This window comes from Dermochelys coriacea, chromosome 5 (genome assembly GCF_009764565.3).
Source record: "Dermochelys coriacea isolate rDerCor1 chromosome 5, rDerCor1.pri.v4, whole genome shotgun sequence".
NCBI lineage: Eukaryota > Metazoa > Chordata > Testudines > Dermochelyidae > Dermochelys > Dermochelys coriacea.
The window spans coordinates 39,650,534-39,672,901 of NC_050072.1; the positions used below are offsets into that span (position 1 = coordinate 39,650,534).

Consider the following 22,368-nt stretch of genomic DNA (forward strand, 5'->3'; position numbering starts at 1 on the left):
TACTTGTCATTAAAGGAGGGTTGCCAGCTTGGTAATATTTTAAAAACCTCCCCTACCCCTGAGGCCCCGCCCCACCCCATCCACTCCTCTTACCCCCTCCCTATGTCACTCAGTGCTTTTTCTTTCCCACCCCCAACCCCCCACCTGAGTCAGGAGGGACTTGCCTGTGGAGCCAGGGCTGGGAGCTGCAGCTGCCTGACAAAGGTAGGAGGCAGCCCTGGCTGAGTAGGGGCTGGAGCGAGTGATGGTCCAGTGCCTCCCCATCTCCCCCGCTTGCAGTGACTGGACACTGTCAGGTCCCCTTTTCGACCAGACTTTCCGGTTGAAAACTGGGCACCTGGCCACTCTACATTAGATACCTTAGTATTAGCCTTGAGTTAAGGCTATTAACTTTGGAGTCCTGGCTAAATTCCAGATTGGGCAATTTCATTTTGCCTATCTTCATAATACCGCTCTCATTTTAATTGGAGACTAGTTTCTCCTAACAACTATTTCATGGTGTTGCTGGAGCAGATTGGCTGCCATGTTTCATTTCAGTGATGAAGTGAAACAATCTCTATCTATGCGGTTTGCAGAGTGCTCTTCGTCTTTCTATGGAAGTGCTATGCGAATGTAAAATAGTACTGTTAGAAGCGGTAAAGATTGTCATGAAGTGCTCCACAAACAATCTTGGAATTTTTATAGATGCCCACAACTCGTACTATGAATTCAAACGTATTTCATTGAATGTCACTTTTACTCTATTTTCAAACACAGTCGCAAGTGTCTTAATTCTACAGACACATAGGAGAACATTTTGCTATATATGTGTGTGGAACTGGTTGTCCTTGCATCTGTCCTCATGCTCACTACTGGCCACTTGCGTTTCTGCTGCTTATTCATTTGAAAAATTGTAGTGGGAGAGACAGAATATTTGCAGGATGTACCAGTCATACACGCCTCATTTCTATACATTGAAAGCTCAAATAAGCTAAATGCTAGTGCACTGGTGCTTCTAAATGCTGACAAATATTGATGTATATAATGGACAGTACCAGAGATATATATTTGTGTGGTATCTGTGATGGATTTCAAGTAGTCTTTAATAATTCATTAGCCAAGTGAAGTGAGGTCTAACATGGAACTTGGTGGCATTTGTCTGTAATGCAGTAACTTTGGAACCGCCCATCTGATCAATACCAAAATTTCTGGGAAAGTTCTAGACATCAGTGAGCCAAAACCTGTTGAGATTGGTGCCAATCGGAATACTGGGAATGCCTGATTGACAGGAACATCAGGGCCCCCAGATTTTTCTGGTGCTGCAGGTAGAGAAATCTCAACTACTACCCCCTGCTGCCATGCACACATTAGAAGCGGCTGGTTAACTTGAGTTAACTTGAGTGGACTTTGTATCCTGCACACTAACAAAAATGAGAGCCTTACAGGGAGTGTGTGCCTGTGCACGTGGAGCAAGGAACAGGGTAGGAGAGATGGGGAAGCAGCAGGCGCTGGAGGGATGCAGCACTGTTGGTAGGGAGTGGAGGTAGAAGGAGGAGGAAGCAGGGACCTGGAGAGGACTGAGGGATGGTGGTTGGGGGCTGGGGAAAGGAGGAGAGGAAAGGACATGGTGGGGGGGGCTTGGGGGTGGGAAGCAGAAACCCAGAATTGGGGGGGAGAGAGGGGAACAAAGCAGGGACCTGGCAGAGTAATAGGGAGAATGTTGGTGATGAGACAAGCAGGGAATTGGGGTAGATGGAGGTATAGTATTTTCATGACAGAGTTGTCAAGATAAGCCATTTATTATGGACAGAAACTAAGTACAGAATAAGATAACACTTCCTACTATCCTGTGTAGCTGCAGCCTGCAACAGCCCTGTTCTGGTCTTATAGGATCTTGTGGCTCCCCTGTATGTTATGATCATTGAAGCTGAACACCACTCCAGGCACTCTGAGTCTGAATCCCATCTGGGGCAGAAATTTGAAAAAAAAAACAGGGGCATCATGCTCCAGTCTGCCTGTCTGGAGCTTCTGCCCCAGTTGGAACTGTGTCATAGGAAACCAGTGACAGTATCTAGAAGTGTGGCATCTCTTCACTTCCAGGAGAAATTACCATAACACTATAAAATTTACAAACTATAATAAATACAATACCTGACTTCACAACCCTTCAGGTTCCTTTAATACAACCTTAACATGTTTCAGTCAGTCTCATACAGCATTTCAGCAACGTGCCCAATTTTCTGTTTTGTAAACCCTCTTAAGGTAAATCCTTATTTGTAAAAGACCATTCAGTCTCAGTCAGTTACAGGGTCAGTTTTGTGTATTGTTTTCAAAAAAGTCTGCTCTCACTTCACTTGTCGCAGCCATATTTTCAGGTGTCTTGAGCAGATGCTTAGGATTCCTTCATAAGATTTTTGCCTTCATCTTTGATTGCTGTAGTTTTGACTGGCCAGTGCCCATCTTACCAAATTCTCAGTCTTTTTTGTTTTTTAACTGTGGAAAATGTCTTGTTCCTTTATTGTAATATTTTGTCTCATTGTACTTTCCTAGTCTTTTCCTCACTATTGCAGACCCCTTAGTCATCCTTTATTTTTGCCCCATATCTGGTAAATGAGTCTTTATACATTTCATAGACTTTAAGGCCAGAAGGGACCATCATGATCATCTAGTCCAACCTGCACATCACAGGCCACAAAACCTCACCCATCCACTGCTGTGATAGACCCATGACCTCTGGCTGAGTTACTGAAGTCCTCAGATCTTGATTTAAAGACTTCAAGGTTACAGAAAATCCATCATTTACTCTAGTTTAAAGCAGCAAGTGACCCGTCCCCCTTGCTGCAGAGGAAATAGACAACTCCCCAGGGTGTCTGCCAATGTGACCTGGAGGAAAATTGTTTCCCGATTCCATATATGGCAGTCAATTAGACCCTGAACATGTGGGCGAAACCCGTCAGCAAGACACCTGGGAAAGAATTGTCTGTAGTAACTCAGGGCCCTCCCCATCTAGTGTCCCATTTCCAGCCATTGGAAATATTTGCTAATAGCAGTCACGAATGGGCCATATGACATTATAGGCAACCTCATCATACCATCCCCTCCAGAATCTTCCAATCTCAGTCTTCAGACCAGTTAGGTTTTTGCCACCAATACTCCTCTTGGGAAATTGTTCCAGAACTTCACTCCTATGATGGTTAGAAAGCTTTGTCTAAGTTTAAGCCTAAACTTATTGTTGGCCAGTTTTTATCCATTTGCTCTTGTAGAGGAGTTCAACAGGTGATATTTTTCGCATTGTAGCTCTATAGCTGAGTAGTGCTAAATATAAATTTTTTTTATATATAGATTTTAGCAAGTTCTTCACTGTACATATTCCACATGCAGCATTGGGTCTGAGGATATCTAGGACTCGCTGTTTTGTGATAAGTTTGTACATTTTAGTAAAATCCAGGAATGCCCTATTCTTGAATTTTTCTGTTTGTCAGTTATTACTGTTCTTGGAATTTCATGATGTACAAATACAAACTTAATGTGCCTGTTGCTGCAGTGGTATCTTCAGATATGACGACTACTTCTGGGAAATTAGTAAAGTCGTCTATTGTAACCAGGTGGTCATGTCTTCTCAAACTGAACATATCAATTCTAACTTTGTTCCATGGAACTGAACATTTTTTCATATACCATTGCTTCTTTCTGCTGGGAATCTCTGTACTTCTGACATATTCCTCACCTGTTCCCCATTTCTTCAATATCACTAGTGACCAGAATACAGTTTCTCTAGCTCTCCTCTTTGATTTGGTCATTCCCAACTGCCCTTTGTGTATTCTTTCCTATGTATTCTTTCTCCTCATTGTGAGAACCATAATATGTGTCCCCTTTAAGAGCACTCCTGAAATCACTAAAAGCTAACTTTTATTGAGGGAATAGGCAGGTAGGAAGTGTTGCATTTTTTCCCTCCTATACTTATAGCTTATCACTGCTTGCAGGATTTCACTTTTAGCTGTTTGTCTCCTGTTCATCCCATAAGCTTGGAGATACAGCATGTGATGATTTTATAACATTCACATGTATGATTACTGCTTGTTTCAGATTATCAGACTGTCTAATGGAGCATAAACTCTTGAGACTGTGTCTGCTATTACTAAATAGGATACAGGTTGGAACTCCAGGGTTACAACTTTGAACAGAGGCAGCAACCAGGGGAGTTTTGGAGGGAGTACCTGCAGACTTTGCGCTTTGAGGTTGCAGGACTTAGTGAGTGGTGTGTTTGGTCCATCTGTTGGTGGTTTGGTTGACTGTTCTCTGTAAAAGGACTGTAGATAGGCCCTGGGCCCCTGAGTAAGCAGGGTGCCCTGTAAAGCCCATGAGACTCTAGCCCTTGGAGCTTTCATCAGCCCACATGTTTGAAGTCTCTGATTGGCTAATTGCTCCCTAATGGTGAGGGGGCAGAGCTGAGTGAAGCAGGGAAGACTTGTATAAAAAGTCACTTGTTAGGCAAATCCATGAGCTGCAAACAGGCAGCTAACAAGGGAGTTTCTAAGGCAGGGTGAAAGGCTTTGCTTTCAGGTTCAGCACTACGTGTGATATCAAGATGGCCAGCAATAGAACAGTGGGTATGATCTGCAGCCGATGTGCCATCTTCTCTTTCCTATCTGAGGACAGAAGGGATTTCATGTGCTTGAAGTGGAAATTGATGGCTGTGCTGGAGAAAAAGATTATTGGATGGAGGGGCAAGTTGAGATGCTACTGAGAATCTGAGAAGCTGAGGAGTTCCTAGACTGTCAAGTTGGGAAAACACCACCTAGTACCCCAGGTTCCTGGAAGAAAAGATCTGGCTACTGAGGAATTGGAGAGTGAGGAAGTCGGAGAGGAGGCCTGGTGGTTCATAACCACCAGAGGCAAGAGGTCATTGTGGCATTCTACATAGCTGGAGATAGATGAGGATGGTCAGGCTGTTGCCACCAGAGGGAAGAAGACCGGGAGAGATTCCATATAACTAGAAGTTTCAAATCAATACCAAGTCCTGAACATGGAAACTTTGCAAGGTACTTCTCACAATCCGGCAGGTTGAAGGGAACCAAGAGATCTATGGGAGACACGTGGATGGCAGCTCAGCTCAACCTGTAAGAAAATCAAGCTTGCCCACAAAGAGTTTTCCAGTCTTCCAAGGAAGACAGACTATATGCTTGTTGAAGATTCAATACTCAGAAGACTAGAAAGAACATTCTGTAAGAGGCAGATGGACAACAGAACAGTGTGCTGCTTTCCGGAGCCACGACACCAGAAGTCTATCCAATCTTAAAGTAACTTCTCAAGTCATTGGGCAAGGATCCAGTGGTGATGGTTCATATTGGCACTAATGATACTGCAGCGTGGGATATCTTGCCGATAGCAGATGACTTTAGGGAACTCAGAAGTGTGATGAAGAAGAATGTCCAGATGATCTTCTGAGACCCTTCCTGTCACATGAGCAACGGAAGACAGAAGGTAAAAGATTATAGAAATGAACCACTGGCTAAAATTGGTGTAGAGTAAGGGGTTTTGGTTTTGTGGAACATTGGTCCACTTTGCTGTGGGGAGAGGGGACTGTGTAGTTTGGATGTCCTCCACCTAATTATAAGAGGGACCAATTTCCTTGCGGACAGACTGGCTAGAGTAATCAGGTGGTAGTAAAAGTAATAACAAAATGGAAGGGTAAAAAGAGGGATGATATGAACACTCAGCACAAAATTGAGATGTTGAGAACAAAAGTAATCAAGGAACCAAAGGACATGAACAGAAGAAATTCTTGACTATCCTATATGCCAAAACTAGGAGCCTGTGTAACAAATGAGAAATTGGAAATGCTCATTTATGAACATAAATTTGGTCTAATTGGTATTACTCAAACCTGTGGGATTTGCACAATTATGAAGTTAAAATCAATGGTTATAACCTATTTAGGAAGGATCAAGTAGGCAAAAGGGGAAGGATAGTGACACAGTATGTAGAACATCACAATACTTGTTTCTGAGTCACTTATGACTCAAAAGAAAATGCTATTGAATGCTTATGGTTCAATGTCTTAACAGATAAAGCACAAGAGGAGTATTAGTTGGTGTCTACTACAAACCATCACTGATAAAGTTTCCAGATGACACACAAATTGGGGAGTGATAAATAATGAAAAGGATTGATCACTGATTCAGAGTGATCTGGGTTGCTTGGTAAACGGGGCGTGAGCAAAATATGCATTTTAGTAGGCTAAATATAAATGTGTACATCTAGGAACAAAGAATGTAGGGCATACTTACAAGATGAGGGATTTTCTCTTGAGAGCAGTGACTCTGAAAAAGATTTGGGGGTCGTGATGGCTAATCAGCTGATCGTGAGCTCCCAGTGTGATGCTGTGGCCAAAAAAGTTAATGCAATCTTGAGATTCATGAGCAAGGGAATCCTGAGTAGGACTAGAGAGGTTATTTTTTCTCTATGTATTTGGCACTGGTGTGACTGCTCCTGGAATACTGTGTCTAGTTCTGGTGCCCACAATTCAAGAAGGATGTCAATACGTTGGAGAGAGTTCAGAGAAGAGCCACGAGAACGATTAAAGGATTCCTGACAGTGATTGATTGATCTTCTTGAGTCTATCTATTTTGCTTAACGCTCCAGTGGCAGGAAGTTGAAGCTAGACCACTTGAGACTGGAAATAAGGCGTACATTTTTAACAGTGAGGGTAATTAATCATTGGAACAGTTTACCAAGGGTCATGGTGAATTCTTCATCACAGACTATTTTTAGGAAAACATCCATTCTTGATTTAAAAATATGCTCTAGGAATTATTTTGGGCAAGTTCTGTGGCCTATGTTCTACAGGAAGTCAGACTAAGTGATCACTAAGGTTCCTTCTGAGCTTGGAATCTATGAATTCATACTTCTGTATTTTCAAAAGCAGTCACTGTATTCTTGGTGATGTTTCTTCAAGTCCCCTTTGTGTAGTGCAATCAGTGGTTTGTGATCAGTTTCTGCTTTGAAGCTTCTACCATAGAAGGAATTGTGACATTTTGTACACCATACCTGGCGTTTCTTTTTCAGTTTGTGCATACGTCTGTTGCTGTCGTAGTGCTAAATGCATACGAGACTTGCAACCAATCAGTTTGATGACATGGTAATAGGACAACTTCAAGCCCTTTTTTCAATGCATCTGTAGAGAATTTGATGTCCTACAGTGGGTCAAAAAATTGCAGCACTGGAGCTGATGTCAGAGTATGTTTTAAATAATTGAACTCTTTCATGCTTTAGTATCCATACCCATTTGATGACTGAGACGTGGTATATCAGACCCGTTGAGGCCCCCTGCTGGAGGCCTTGTGGTCCTACCACACCTAACCCCAGTGAAGTTGAGTCCTCCAGGCCTGCCTATAGAGACTGAAGGGAAGCAGCCAATCAGAACGCAGCAGGCTCAGATAAAAGGAGGTGCAGGGCCTGAGCAGGTTAATTCCTGTCTTGGACCAGAGGAGTAAGAAAGTGTGATCCTTGCTGGAGCTCAAGGGAGAACCAGAAGATGGGTTCTGGTGGCATTGGCATTTGGGGAGGAAGAAGAGGAGTTTAAGAACTTCAGCCCTGAAGTAAGGGAGAAGAGGAGGGGGCTGCGTAGGAAGCAGCCCAGGGAACAGAGCAGGATCAGTTATTAATGGAATCAGTACATAGCTGCTGTTTATAAGGTCCCTGGGTTGGGACCTGGCATAGTGGACGAGCCTGGGTGCCCCCCCCAACCACTGGCATATTGGCCAAAGCCCCAAGAAGGGGACAAGTTTCGTTTAGAAGCCCAAGCACAGGGTTGGTATTTAAAGGGCTCAGGGATGGGGCTGAAGACCCTGCAGAGAGCCAACCATTTGTTGGACTTTGTCACTCCAGAAGGAGGGTGAACTTGAAGGAGAGCAAGGGCAAAGAGTCTTCTGGGAGAAAGCCCTGGGAGCACTGCTCTATACCAGGGCAAGCCAGACTTGCAGCTAGCCCAGTGGGGGGCCACAGATACCAACAAGGGCACAGTGATAGTCCTTTTTGGACCTTTGTTTTCCCAGAAGGGGTTCATCCATTTTAGACATTGTGTGACTTAGCTGGAGGGCTGAGCCATTGAAGACACATCTGACTCAGGCAACAGCTGACAGGAGCACCACGAGCAGAGGGCGAATGCAGGTTCATACCTAGCCGACAGGAAGTGCTCATGAGAGGCGAGTACGCCCTGTCACAATGATCTTGTGAGGGAGGTATCTTAGATGAGTTGTGCAAGCTGTATAATAAAGTATGTATTTGCTGACATAAATGTTTGCCTAGCAACATTTGAATCCCTTTTTGATCTTCAGATCTCAACATGTTCAATACTGCCTTAATCTTTGATTCATCAGACAAAATTCTTTTTGAGGTGAGTCTCTCTCCCAAATATATTACCACCATTGTTTGAAATTGACATTTGGTCACATTAAGGTTACTAGCTCTCGCAATTTCGAGAACGGTTTGGTATTTCCTGATTTTCAGTGGAAGTGCTGCTCTAAATCATGTCATCAGTGTACCCTTTCATGCTTGCTAGGCCCTCTAGCATCTGGCTTGTTGCATGGCAAAATACTTCTGGAGTTGAACATATTCTGAAAAGCAGTCTTAGGAAGCAGTATCTACCAAATGGTGTGTTGAAAGTGCAGATATTTGAGCTCTGTGTCCAAGAGATCTGCCAACATCCAGCTGATGCATCTAATTTGCTGAAGAATTTGGCTCCTGCCATCTGGGACAACAGTTCATTTCTTGTGGGTAAGTGGAAGTGTACCCTTATTTTTTAGTTTAATGCCTGAGGGTTGGTCCATATACAGTCATAGTACCCCTCCTTTTTTCTATACAGTTACTAAAGTGTGAACTCGGGCTGTACGTTGTTCTATTCTCCAGATGATACCATTTGGCTTGCGGCTCCTAGTCTAGCCTCTTTCTTAAAGCTTGAGGAACATTTTGTGTAGCATGTACTACAGGTTTTGCATCTTCTCTTTACTCATCTCCTGTGAATAAATCTTCATATGAAATGATTAATACATTCATAGCTGGTTCTATGTTGTCTTTCAGGCATACATCCTCTTATAAGACCAAGCACCTTACATGTGGGAAGGCCCAAGACACTTTGTTTGCTTCCCTCTGCATACGACCACAAATTCTTGTTTTATCATTTTCCCATTACATTTGTGTCAGAGTGCACTCACCCACCACTGGAATTGTTTGTTCAGAATAGTCTTTCAGACACTTTTGACTTTTCCACTTTCATGTGCTCCTTACATTTCTCTATCACTTCCTGTTGTTCCATTTACATGTGCCCCAATGTCTGTTTTGGACGTCACATACGTGCCAGCCACTTGTGAACATTTTAATTACCCCAGTCTTTTGAGTTCTCTGACGCCTTTATTATTGTCTTAAGAACAGCTCTTCCTCTTCACTTGAGGAATTCCTTTCCTGCTTTCTCTGCACATTTTAGCATAATGGTTGGGTTCACTGCAGTTTCTATATACTTGCCGGAAAGCTGGGCATTTCCTATACTCATGGTTGCTACATCACTGGATTTGTTTTCTGCTTTCCATATTTCTGTCCTTGGCCAATTTCTGTGAGCTTTTCCTTTTCTGGTTTAGCTATAGTACTTTGCCATCAGCTCTGTGCCTATCTGTAAGCTTTTTATTTGTGTTTCTGTTTATTTTGCTGCTTGGTATGTACATATTGCCCTTTCTAGCGTCAGATCCATTGCCTAGTAACTGTTACATCCACAGGACAATCTGATCTTTAATGAGAGTTTTTTAATATTACAACACTGACTTTTTTGTTTTAAGCCCGACAAACTGCTTTATTGTGTCATCTTCATTCTGTGTTCTCATACTGAACATATCTCTCTCATAAGTAACATTTTTTTTTCCCTAAGGACACAATGATCCTCAAACACTTCCATTATTTCTTCAAACCTTCTTCTCTTCCACCACCACCACCTGTTTAGAATGCATTGTGTACATTTAGGGCTTCTGTACCTGCTACCGTTCAGAGCAGAGCAATCTTTTGCTTATTCTCTGGTTTATTTGCCCCTGTAGCTTTCATATACCATTCAAATTGCTGTCTGAACCTTTTCCAAGCATAAGCAGAACTTCCCCAGATTCTTAGGCTGGTGGGGAATTACTTGCAGTTGCATGAGCTTTGCGGTAGCCTTTACAATGTGAACTCTCACTGGGTCTTCCAGCATGGTGTGCCTTCCACACCTGGTACTATGTAGTATCTGCCTGATGAGCAGAGTGGAGTCCAGATAGACCCTTTATTAGGAACAAGAACAACGTACAGAAAAGAGGTAACAAAACTTCCTACTGCTCTGTGTAGTTGCAACCTGTGGCTGCCTTGCCCTGGGATTCTTGTTTCTGCCTCAGTGGGAAGTGTGTCGTTGGGGAAACCAGAGACTGTGTTTAGCGTGTAGAGCAGAGGTCTCAAACACGTGGCCCTCGCCTGTGGGGTTATTTCTTGTGGCCTACCAAGCTCCCCGCACCCCCCGGAGTTATTTCCTGCAGCCCGCCAAGCTCCCCTCTCCCCCTCCCCCCAGCATGCCATGTCTCTGCTCCTCTGCCTACCTCCAGGCGCTTCCTGCCACCAAACAGCTGTTTGCGGGAGGAAGGGGGGAGGAGTGGGGAGCTGCGCACTCAGGGGAGGTGGTGGAGAAGGGGCAGGGCAGGGGAAAGGGTTTTGGGATGGGGTTGGAATAGAGGCAGGGAGGGGGCAGAGTTGGGGTGGGGACTTTGGGGAAGGGTTGGAATGGGGGCAGGGAATGGGTGGGAAGAGGTGGGGTAGGGGTGGGACCTCATGGAAGGGGTGGAGTAGAGGGCGGGGCTGTGGGCAGCAAGGGGGGGCAGTGTCAGTGATGCGGCTCTCGGGCCAATGTAGTAGTCCTCATGTGGCCCTCCTGCTGATTCGAGTTTGACATCCCTGGTGTAGAGGAAGCATTACATCTATATATTTTCTAGGGGACTTACTGTATGGCACAAGGAGAAACTGGGTGGCTGGGGTGGGTGTGGAAGAGAGACCTTTGTTGGTGGAATGGAGATACGGAGTAGAAAGCAGGGACTTTAGGGTGGCAGGGACCTGGTGAGGAGGAATGGGAGTGGAGGGAACCCAGACCCTGCCATGGGGTGGGGGGCACACAGCAACCTTTGCCGGGGGAGACTATGCAGGAGCCTGGTATGAGGGGGCCGTACAGAAACTTCAGCATGGGTAGAGAGGAGAATGGGTCACGCACAGGGTTCCTGCCAGGGGTGGAAAAGAGGAATAGGGTTGCCACACAGCCCTTGCCATGGAAGGGAATGGGGCACAATGGTATGGAGATAGGGAAACACCCCAAACCACTGGCATGTGGCAGAGGGGGGAATGAGGAGGAGACACAGAGCTCTAGGCATGGGATGGGCGGGGAGAGTTGCAGGGAGTCTGTGAAACAGAGAGGGATGGGAGGGTGGCATACAGGGAGCTTGAGGGAGGGACTGGATTGATGCAAGGAGCTCCTGTTGGGTGCAGTGCACTTGGCCTACAGAAGCTATGAATTGTGCAACTCCCTACTGAATACTGTATTTTGACCTGGTTATTGGAATATTTACTGAATGACTACATTGGATTAAATCAATAGGACTATTGGGAAACAAACATGACTCGAAATAAGACATCCCTCAACAAGCTCTTGGGAATTGTTACAAAACACCTGAGATAATGCACGGGCCTTTTGCTTTGATGCTCTAGGTTGTACCCTGTAGAGCACACCAAACTGGTTTTGGACATCAGGTCCAAGCTGTGAGCTGAGAGAACAAAGAGCTTTGTCTGCTTTTAAAGACAGTTCTTACCACATCCTTGAGGGACTTAAGGTATGTCTACCCTGCAATGAAACACCCGCAGACCATGTCAGCTGAGTCGGACTCAACGCACTCAGACTACGGGGCTGTTTAATTGCAGTTTAGCTGTTTGGGGACCCTCTTCCAAGTGAGAGAGGCCTGGGCTCCAGCCTGAGCCTGGATGTCTACGCTATAATTAAACAACCTGAAGCCTGAGCCCCACGAGCCCAAGTCAGCTGACCCAGGCCATCCATGGGTGTTTAATTGTAATATAGACATACCCTAAGATTCCCGAGGTTGGGGTGTCTGTGAAGTTAGACATACTAGGTCTTCATGTTAAAGATGGTAGGACTTCATGTATGATAGACTTGCACTCAGTCCTTGTATTGTTTTTTTAAAAAAACTTTTTATCTTATGTTATGCTTTGTTCCAGTGGTTAAGAATAAACAATATTTGGTTTTAAGAAAGCTATTTTGAGTCGCTAATCCACTGGTCCCAAGTTTCTTCAGGGAAAAACTGTAGGTACCGAACACAGGCATACCTGTTTGGATAAGCATGCTTGATGTGCAGGGTACTGCATCCCAGGGAGAATCATGTGGTTTCACCCCAGGAGGGTTGAAGACACAAAGCCTGATCCTGCCGGGGGACAGGTGGAGGTGTGCTCAGAGACACCAGATGGGGGTTGGAAGTGCAGCTGGCCCTGTAATTGTCATATCTACCACAGAATGGGCCAGATTCTGCTACTTGTACTCACCAGTGGGATTATTTGTAGAGCAAGGGTACTACCTCAGCATGAGTAAGGGTTTCAGAATCCCACCATACATCCTATTTGTCACATTTTCATCAGTAACTTCTAAATTTTTGGACTTCAACGCTTTAGCTATATCCAGGAATCCTCTCTCCAAAGCGGTGTAAAGCCATTGATCATGCCCTTTGCTGGAGAGTCGTTCCGTTGTTTTCTCTGGGTGAAATTCACTGTTGTGCAGAGAGCTTCACAAAAGGCTTGAGCCCTTCTTTGAAGATTTAAGTAGTGCATAGGTCTTGTTCATGCTCTCTAAACTGAAGGGGTGAATATTACCGACTAGGGTTTGGGACAAGGGCAAATAACTGTTTAAAAATTAAATACTATATTTTTGCGGAATTTGCTATTATAGTCTCCTGCAAATTGTTGCTGTATGTGGCTGTGCCTTTTGTGAATTCATAATATCTCTGAGGTGTCAGAACTGTTTGCCTTCTTTGAAATATTTTAATATGTTTTGCAGCTTGGATTAGAAAAAGAAGAAAGGATCCACCCACAATGGAGGTAAGAGCTGAAGTGCCTTGTCAATTGTAAATCCAGTTTAACTAGACCTATTAGTTCTCTTGGACTGATCCGTCCAACCATTTTAGAGAGAGAATGTAAATAATGCTGCCTGCCTATTTTGTGTTATGTAAATTATATTCAGTAGCGATATAAGCTTTTTTAGAATTTTATAGTACAGTGTTAATGTCAGGGTGTGGAAGTAGAAATGAAATTCCTCCATTGTTTATATATATCTGTTTCTTACATAGAATTTATCAGAATTAAGTTGCATTGTGATGTTGGGATAAGTAATTGTGGTCATTCAGAAACTTCTAAATAAGTGAATTCTAAAATGGCTATTATTATTGCTTTAAAAAATCAGACCCGCTATATCCTAGAATGATTTTTTTTGACAATTGACATTAAAATGCATGCTTCAAAGCCAGTTGCCAGCATATTCATCAGAACAGAAAAAGATATTGCATTAACATTTTACAATGCTAATGAGATGGGCTTTTTGCAGTCCTGACTTTTTTTTTAAAAGTGCTTTCTAATGGAATAAAGCTGTGAAAAATTGCTTACTCTTTCATGCTGACAAATGTGCAAAGAATGGAACAATTCTGACTGTTTTGACCAGATAAAACAAACCAGAATTTGACACGCAGTTTTATTAAAATCCGGCATTTAACAGTGAAGCTATAGACTAAAAAGTGAGTTACCACTAAAGGGTCAATCTAACAGACTGTGTCAGGAAGTAGAGCTCTATTGACTTCAGTGGCACTACGTTGATGTACATCAGCTGAGGATCTGGCCCTGTATCTGTGACCTCCTGAACTGCACAAGCTAGCAGGTTACCCACCTTGGCTGCACATTAAGATAACCTATTCAGGATACTACTCAGCCTGTCATTTTTACACACCAATATTTTTTCAAGAGGTGCAGAATTGTAGAAATGAGCTCTCACCTGCTATGCAACTCTTTCTATTGGTCTTTCTTCTGCTTTCCCTTCTCCACTCCTCACTGGAGTTACCCAGGCAATGGGAGCTGTAGAAAACCCATAAGTGGAACTAATGGAGTTAAGCCTGTGTCCCAGAGGCTATTGAGGACCTTAAAACAAAAATGCTTGTGCAAAGGGTACATCTTTGCTCAGACCCCTCTCTCTCTCTAGTCACTGAAGAAATGGGAGTGCTACTCTCTCCATTCTTTCTGCTGGGGCTCCATAGGTCGAAGTGCTTTTGGGGACAGAGAGGGAGTATTCAGTACTGGGCTCTATCTCTTCTCCCTGGCTGAGCTTAGGTCATCAGCTAAATGTCAACTTGGATCATGATGTCCTGTCAGTATTTCTTTCCTTGCTGAGAATATACGTCCTGTGGTACTGGGACTTCAAAGATGTTGAGTGTCCCCCACCCCCAATATCGCTTCCATAAGTCAGATTGCCATGCTTGTTGGGCTGGGTAGAGTCTGAGACTATGCCCCCAAGAAGCAGGATTAGTTTGTTCAGCCATGTTCTTTTGGAACTGATGTTAAGGCTGCTTCTGGATGGGGAGGTGTGGGGGGGGGGCAGTGATCAGTACCCCTTCAGAACAGGGAGCAAGCATCCCCTGCAGATGAGCAACTATAGAGGCACATTTGGATCATTAGACCCCTAAATATGTCACATTGTAGATGAAGTGAGTTGAGGAGGATGAAGGATTATTGGAAGTAATGGTGCATTTAGAGTCATAGAAGTACTCATGCCTTCAACTTCATGAGGTTTATTAGGTTCTAAAAATTATTTAGCAGCTTAAGTACTGTACCTGCAGGGCTGTGTGTTGACCTTATCAGAGAAGAAATGATAAACTGGGAATCTGAGTAGTAGTTATTTTTTGTTGGAATTAATCCCTAAAGTAGTTTTTTTCCCTTTATGTAATACAAGTGAAACTAATACACATTGGTGTGGGATAATGATTTTTTTCAGCATTTAGGTGGGATGATGTACATAATCCACTTGCCATGATAGTCTTTATACTACAACACACCATCTCCCTCTCTCTCTCTCTCTCACACACACACACACACACACACACACACACACACACACACACACACACACAGAGAAATGTTTGTTTTCCCACAATGTACTGATAGCGTTAGTGTTTTATCTACAGTAATCTCTAGATATCTCTGCTGGTTTGTATTCTGTATTATACTCCCTTTTTGACAATAATGTTGATATGGTAACTGCTCTTTGACAGCTATGGAATTGGGGAATATTTGTGACCATATTTCATACTGAAAGTGTTGTGTAACAAATCTTGTTTTTCTCACATCTTTCTCCTGGAGTGAGAAGGCTGTGGAGTGCACAAATTTTGAGTTTCATGTCTTGACGTTGCACTGTTATGTCACTTTGTGACACTGCATCACGACACAGCGCAAACACTGCACTTCCTGAAGCTTAAGGAACTGGAGCTCTACCTCAGCTGTTTTGGTAGGAAACAGCTGTACCCTGACGAATTCCTGTATGTTTTAACCATTGCCCTTCTCTTTAGCCCTTTTTCCCCCTGCCCCAATTCTAACATATATTGTCCTTTCTCTTCATTTCCCCTCCTCCATTCTGCCCTGTTGGCCTTCTGTCTCCCTTTCTCTTTTCATCGTAGACCTTATCTACCCAGCAAAACTTTACTTGAGGTGGTTGTGAACAACAGAGCTAGGTGACATGATACTGACCATGGCTTCGTGGTCAGCACAGACGAGCAAAAATAGCATTCAGCATCACATCAATGTTTAATCAGTTACTGACGTGCTGCGAAACGTGATTTGTTCAGCTCTACACTGATCACTAAGCCATGGTCAGCATCAAGTCACCTAACTGTATTGTTCAGAACCAGGTTCAAAAATGATACACATTTTTGTAGCACAAACAAGACCTTTCTTCTTTTCATTCTTCAGTCCCCCCTTTACTTTTGTCACCATACACTCAATAGATCTTCATCATAATGCTTTAACTCAATCCCTTATGGGCTGTAACATACAAGAAATTTAATTGATATTCATCTGTTGGTGTTGTCACTAGATTTAGTTTTTCTTACAGTGGAATCCTGCAATAATAATTTCTATTGGACAGCTACTTGTTCAGCTTTAAGGTACTTCATGTACTTTGAGTTCTTTTTATTTCCCTTTTTTCCCCTTTTTTGGAGGACAATTACTTAGAACAACACCCCGTTTGTTTGGCAAGTCAAAACCCAAGAATATTTTTCTTCTGTCAATTATGTCTAATCTGGGCAGTAATAGAAAGAATGTCAGTGGTTCAGAACCTGGGGTTTTACAAAGTAACCCTCTGGGATGCTGAGCCACAGTTGGTTGCCTTTTGATTTTATTCCAACTTGAAATATACCAGATCTCCTCCTTAACTCATTTATAAGATTGGTGATAAAACACAGCGTGGTCTGCATTCATTTGCAAAGTTATCTGCTGTTAAGAATATGGTGGTCTATGGTAATGAGACTCCATTTAGAGACTTTGGGCCATATCCTCAGCTGCTGTAAATCAACATATACATCAATTTATACCACCAAAGGATCTGCCCTCAATAGCTATATCATTGCATCCTAAAGACAGTAACACATTATGTATGTATGGACATATATAGTCTGTTCAGAGAAAGTTACAGTTAAACTGAAATGTTCCTCAACTATTATAAAAGACATAATAAATTAAACCTTTACCAGCAGAACAAGGGATGAATGAATAAATATCTTGGAACATTCCAAGATTAGACAGTGCCCATCTCTTAACTATGTATACAGGCACCAGAGGTGAGCATGGACCTTTCCAGACAAATAAAAGACAAGTCCCTGTCCTGAGGAATTTATAGTCCAAATTAATCTAAATATTTTAAAGTCTACAGAAGTTGCAACTTTCAATCAAGTGCTATTCTGTCAAAGGAGATCTGGTAAATTATAACTTTACGTGCAAATCAGCTTATCTGATAAGTGTTTGGGCTGCCCTAAATTACTGATGGGTTACCAAAAGTTGTCTTTAGATATACTGGTAGAGTACTGTTATACTGTTGGGCCTACAGATTTACCCTGATTGTGAGTTCAACTATAAAAAGTGAGTCTAAGTTCATATGATGTCACAATAACCTATAATAACAAATGTAAATAGGAACAGATGCAACAAAACCAGACAAAAACCTAAATTAGTCTTTAAAAAAAAAAAAAAAAAAAAGCAGCCTATTGCTATAACTCCTGGACGGTGTTGAGATTATGGTAAATAAGAAAATGTGAGTCCAAAAATTAGAGAACCAAAATGAGTGTGTCAAATACTAGGCTTAATTGGTGGACCGAATAGTGAGGGAATGGACCATTCAACCCACTCCACTCCATTTTTGGTCCTTACAGAAAGATGATTTGGTTGGGGAGGTGGGGAATCAGAAGAACAGATGGGGACTACTGGCGCAATCTTCACCGTCATAGCTGCCACCCCTGCCTCCTTCCTGGACCCTGCAGTTTTGTCATACTGATCCTGAGAGAGATCCTGACTAGACCAGGCCAGAGAGAGGGACCCAGATGACATTGCCACTTCTACTGGTGCTGGCTAAATCCCAAACACCACCTGAAATAAAATGGGATTGTACTTTAACAGCTCCAGCCCATCTCAACTAACTTCTTCTCTCTTTCTCCAAAGGACACTTATTAACATCTTTAATATCCTCTAGCAAACTGTCAGACAAGGAGATTTTCCTTCTAAAGACTCTTTTTCCAGTTAATAGGAAAAGGAACAAAGAACTTTCTTGTTTTTTTTAATAAAAGCCTATTTAATATTGTATATTTAAATTTTTTTAACTGTTTTCCCTCCTTTTCTTTATCGTTAATAAAAAGTTAAAAGGATGTTTAATGTGTTTGCCATGGTCTAAGCAGACTAAGATCTTTGTATACCAGGGATCGGCAACCTTTGGCATGCAGCCTGCCAGGGTAAGCCAAAGGTGTTAACATTAATGTTGGACAGTGACTGAGTAAACAGTGTTAAACAAGGCCCAGGGTTTAGTATACAGCAGGGATCTACAACCTTTGGCCTGTGGCCTGCCAGGGTAAGCCCCCTGGTGGGCAGGGCCAGTTTGTTTACCTGCCATGTCCGCAGGTTCGGCCAGCACATCCCTCAGCCTGCGCCGCTTCCCGCAGCCTCCATTGGCCTGGAGCAGCAAACCGTAGCCAGTAGGAGCTGCAATCGGCCGAACCTGCGGACGCAGCAGGTAAACAAACTGGCCCTGCCCACCAAGGGGCTTACCCTGGCAGGCCACAGGCCAGAGGTTGTAGATCCCTGCTGTATACTAAACCCTGGGCCTTGTTTAACACTGTTTACTCAGTCACTGTCCAGCATTAATGTTAACACCTTTGGCCATATATTCCATCTAAATTGATAGGCACCCATCGTGGGGCCTAAAGGGTTAATACATATTCAGAAGCTAGCATACTGGCAAACAGGAAATTGTTTTCAAGATTTAAAACAAAAATTTATTTTTAAAATTCTTTGATGTGTTAAGCTTGTTTAAAATGAGCATGCAAAAAAGTTAATTTTTTATTTTAAAAGAAGGGTTTACAATTGTTATAAAGTTATTAAATTTTTTTAGCAAAGGTTTGTTTCATTTTTTCTTAAAGTTTGTACTTTCTGTAATTAGTAATTTTAAGTTCAATACAAATATTTAAAAAGCAAAAAAATTATAAAAGTGAAGTGTTAAATTATGAAAGGTTAAGTTGCTAAACAATTTTTTATAAATGACCTCTTAAATAACCCTCATTAACCAAATGACATCTTAATTTGGGGATGCTACTGCATTAACGGTAAATTAAATCTCAAACCACCAAAACCAACGTCTTTTGCAACACCAAACTTTTTGATAATTTTTCTAATTGTTTTATTTTTGCAATATTTTTTCCCCTCTCCCTTGTCATTTTTACCACCTCTGGGTGTTGCAAATGTGGTTGCAAAATAACTTTTTGATGACTGTGATAAAAATGAAGTGTTGTGTTTGTTTTTTTTCCTCCCAAGTGAGCAAGCATAACCACTGCTGCATAATATTTTCATGGTTTGTGTAAATGTACAACTTTAACAGTGTAAGCAGAAAAGGAGGGGGAAGTTTTTGCCATCTTTACCCATTCAGGATGTAGAACCAAAAAAGTAATAAAAGTTAGTTTGTTCTTAAATATTTCACAAACATATAACAGTAGCAAAGTTTTGTTTTTATCAACAAATGAAATAAGTTCTTAAGCTTTAACATCACCACCTCTCCCAGCTCCATCTAAATCCCAAATGCCACGTTAAACAAAATCAGACTTTAACAGTTTCAGCCCACCTCAACTAACTTGTTCTCTTCCCTCCAGAAACCAGTTGTTAACCTCTTTAATATCTTAAAAACTGTCAAACAAGGGAGATTTTTTCTAAAAACTCAAAAATAATTGTTAAATTAAGCCTTGTTTAATACTATACATTTCAAATATTTTAAGTGTTTTTCCTTCTTTTCTTTATATTTAATAAAAAAAATTTTTAAAACGTATGCCAAAATACTAAACAAACAATCTCTATACACCAAACTTTGTATAACACTGTTTAATGTTAAACAATAACTAAGTTATATTAACACAGTTAGCCCATATATTTCATCTAAATTAATATGACAGTACTATGGGGGTAAGGTTGTATTCATGATAAAAGATTTCTCTTCAGTTGTTCTCCATGTCCACCAAGAGTAGGGAAAAGAAGTAATGGGCCTAATTTGTAGCAAGGGAGATTTAAATATTAGGAAAATTTTCCTCACTATAAGAATAGTTAAGGAACAGGTTACTTAAGAAAGCTGTAGAATCCCCATCACCAGAGCCGTCCCTAGGGTACAGCAAATGGGGGCGATCGCCCTGGGCCATGTGCTTTGGGGGCCCCCGCGCTTCATGAGTAGGCGGATGGGGAGGTGAGACGTGGGGTGGGGAAGAGCCCCCCACCAACCTCCCCCTCCCTCCCAGTGCCTACCGCTGATCAGCTGTTTCACAGCATCTGGAGGCGCTGTCTGGGAGGGGAGAGGAGAGGAGCTAGGGTGCTGTGCACTTGGGGGAGGGGGTGGAACTGCGCAGGAAAGAGGCGGGCTGGGGCCTTGGGGGAAGGGGCGGAGTGGGGCTAGGGCCTGGGCGGAGCTAGGGGAAGCACCCCTGGCAGAAAGAAACTCAGTACCTGTGTCCTGGGCCCTTCCTCGTAGGGAAGGGCCTGTCCATCACTGAAGAATTTTAGGAACAGGTTAGACAAATATCTGTCAGCAACAGTCTGTTTATTTAATCCTGCCTCAGCATGGGAGGGATGGACCAGATGACCTCTTGAAGTCCCTTCTAGTCCTCCATTCCTAATTTTTGTGATCTTTCCCTCCAGTATTTCAAGGCATTATCTGACTTAACTTTTAAATAGTGCCGCTGGTAAACAACATTGTAATTAATGCTATGCAGGTTATCAGTTATAGACCCCTGTTCTGACGGTTTCCCTTTTGGCTGTAAAATCTACTCCAGGCTGAAAGCTGGCACTCTTCATGGTCTCAACTCCCATAAGTTATCTATTGGATTTTTAAGACTTAATTATAAAGGGACAAAACAAGATGATATTTTCAAAAAATCCTTCAGGGTCTTTCTCATGGGCTCATGTTTCCATTGCACCGCCGGGCATGTAAAATTTAAAGCTCTTAGACACTGAGGCATCCATAAGAGTCTTATGGGCATCTCACAATTAATACTTTAGGCTGCTTCCTGCATCCTAAATTCATTTTCTTTTTGACTGCAGTTGGCAAGTAACTCTTAAGACCTCACAGTGCTTTGGTGATCACTCAGGCTTGCATGTTTTTCTCAAGTTTCACAGCATTTTACATCCTCTCTATCCTTTCTAAGTCAGTTTTCTGGTTTTGTGTGCTTTGTTTGGGTGTTTTTGCTTTTAAAGCAGTCTTTCTTTTTTGTTGGTGTACTTCCTACTTAAGCCAGTTTCCAGTTGCATCAAATGGGTACTTGAGTGAGGAACTGGAACTGTTCTATCCTCATCTCCATCATGCGAGTTTTCCAGGGATAACTTTAATCGTAGATATACTGGACCTTCAGCTTCTAGACTCCTCAGTTTGGAGCTTCTTAGGAAGTAAGGGCCTGACTGAATCCAGCCTAAGATTTATCTAGTTCAGTACCCTGTTACCTGGATAGTGGTCAGTACCAGTGCTTGGTTTATGTCCTGGTGATGCCTGGGTTACTGTAAGTCATACTCCCCAAATAAGCAGTGCATCATCCCTTCTGAAATGCTGCACTTGGTCTTGGTTGAGCATATCTCCCTACTGCAGTTCCATCCAGTGCAATGGAGGCTGCTGCCCTGATCTGGATTTTGGAAAAAAGCCCAGGGAAACAAATATTGGGGGGAAGCTAAGAACCAAATCTATGTGAGGGGGTGAGCCTCCATGAAGGAGAATGGGGCAAAAGTGTTCTTCCACTAACCAATACTGACTAATCCTTCCTTCACTATACTGCCAGAATAGACTATCAGCCTTGTCCCTTTCTGGTCCATTCTGGAGAATAGGAAAGATAAGCAAGCTGAACAACTTTCAGATCATTATGACCTGTTTGTTAGGGTGAAAAGCAGCCTATAATAGTATTCTGACTCAAGTATGCCAACTTGCTTATGAACCTCCTCAGTTAGGCATAATGTCTGGAAGAAAGAGGATAACATCTGGCTTTCCTCATAGAGCATGGATGTTCAATAGGTAATATAGTTTCAGCTCTTAACGAGAGTCACTGCTTAAATCAGGCTTGTATGCCCACCACTAATTCTCTGTAATGCAACTTTGCACCTGGTGGGTTGTATGCCCATTCCTCCAGGCAGGGACCTGAATCACCGGCTATTCATCCCTTCTTCCTACCCCCGCTGCAATCACACCATGCTACCACGACATCTTGAAGAGGACCTTGTAGCTCCAGATGTCACCCTCTGACACCTTTCAATCCCAATTGCCCTTTTATTACACTTCAAGCTACTGGGTCAGAGAGGAATAGGGCTTCATCTCTGTGCCTGGCTTTCTGATACCTCTGCAGCAGCCAGAAAGCTATCAGTAGCGGGGCTACTTTGTGCCAGTTCCCATCTTATACCAGCTGTCTAGGTGGCACCTGGCTCATTCTGACAATCCATTTCTGGGGTTCAATCAACAGAGCATTTCCTGCTGGATGGTTGGAAATGGATTTAGCTCAAAATGTCCTCAGTTTTCTAGGTTTGTTA

The 22,368-nt window shown here is 42.7% G+C and overlaps 1 protein-coding gene across 1 annotated transcript in view; it reads left to right on the forward strand.

Annotated features, from left to right (window-relative positions):
• Window positions 1-22,368, forward strand: part of NDUFAF2 (NADH:ubiquinone oxidoreductase complex assembly factor 2) — a 137,240-nt gene that overhangs the window by 94,604 nt on the left and 20,268 nt on the right. The window contains exon 3 of the mRNA XM_038401331.2: window positions 13,091-13,131. Coding sequence (XP_038257259.1) covers window positions 13,091-13,131 — 41 coding nt within the window. The remainder of the gene's footprint in view (window positions 1-13,090; window positions 13,132-22,368) is intronic.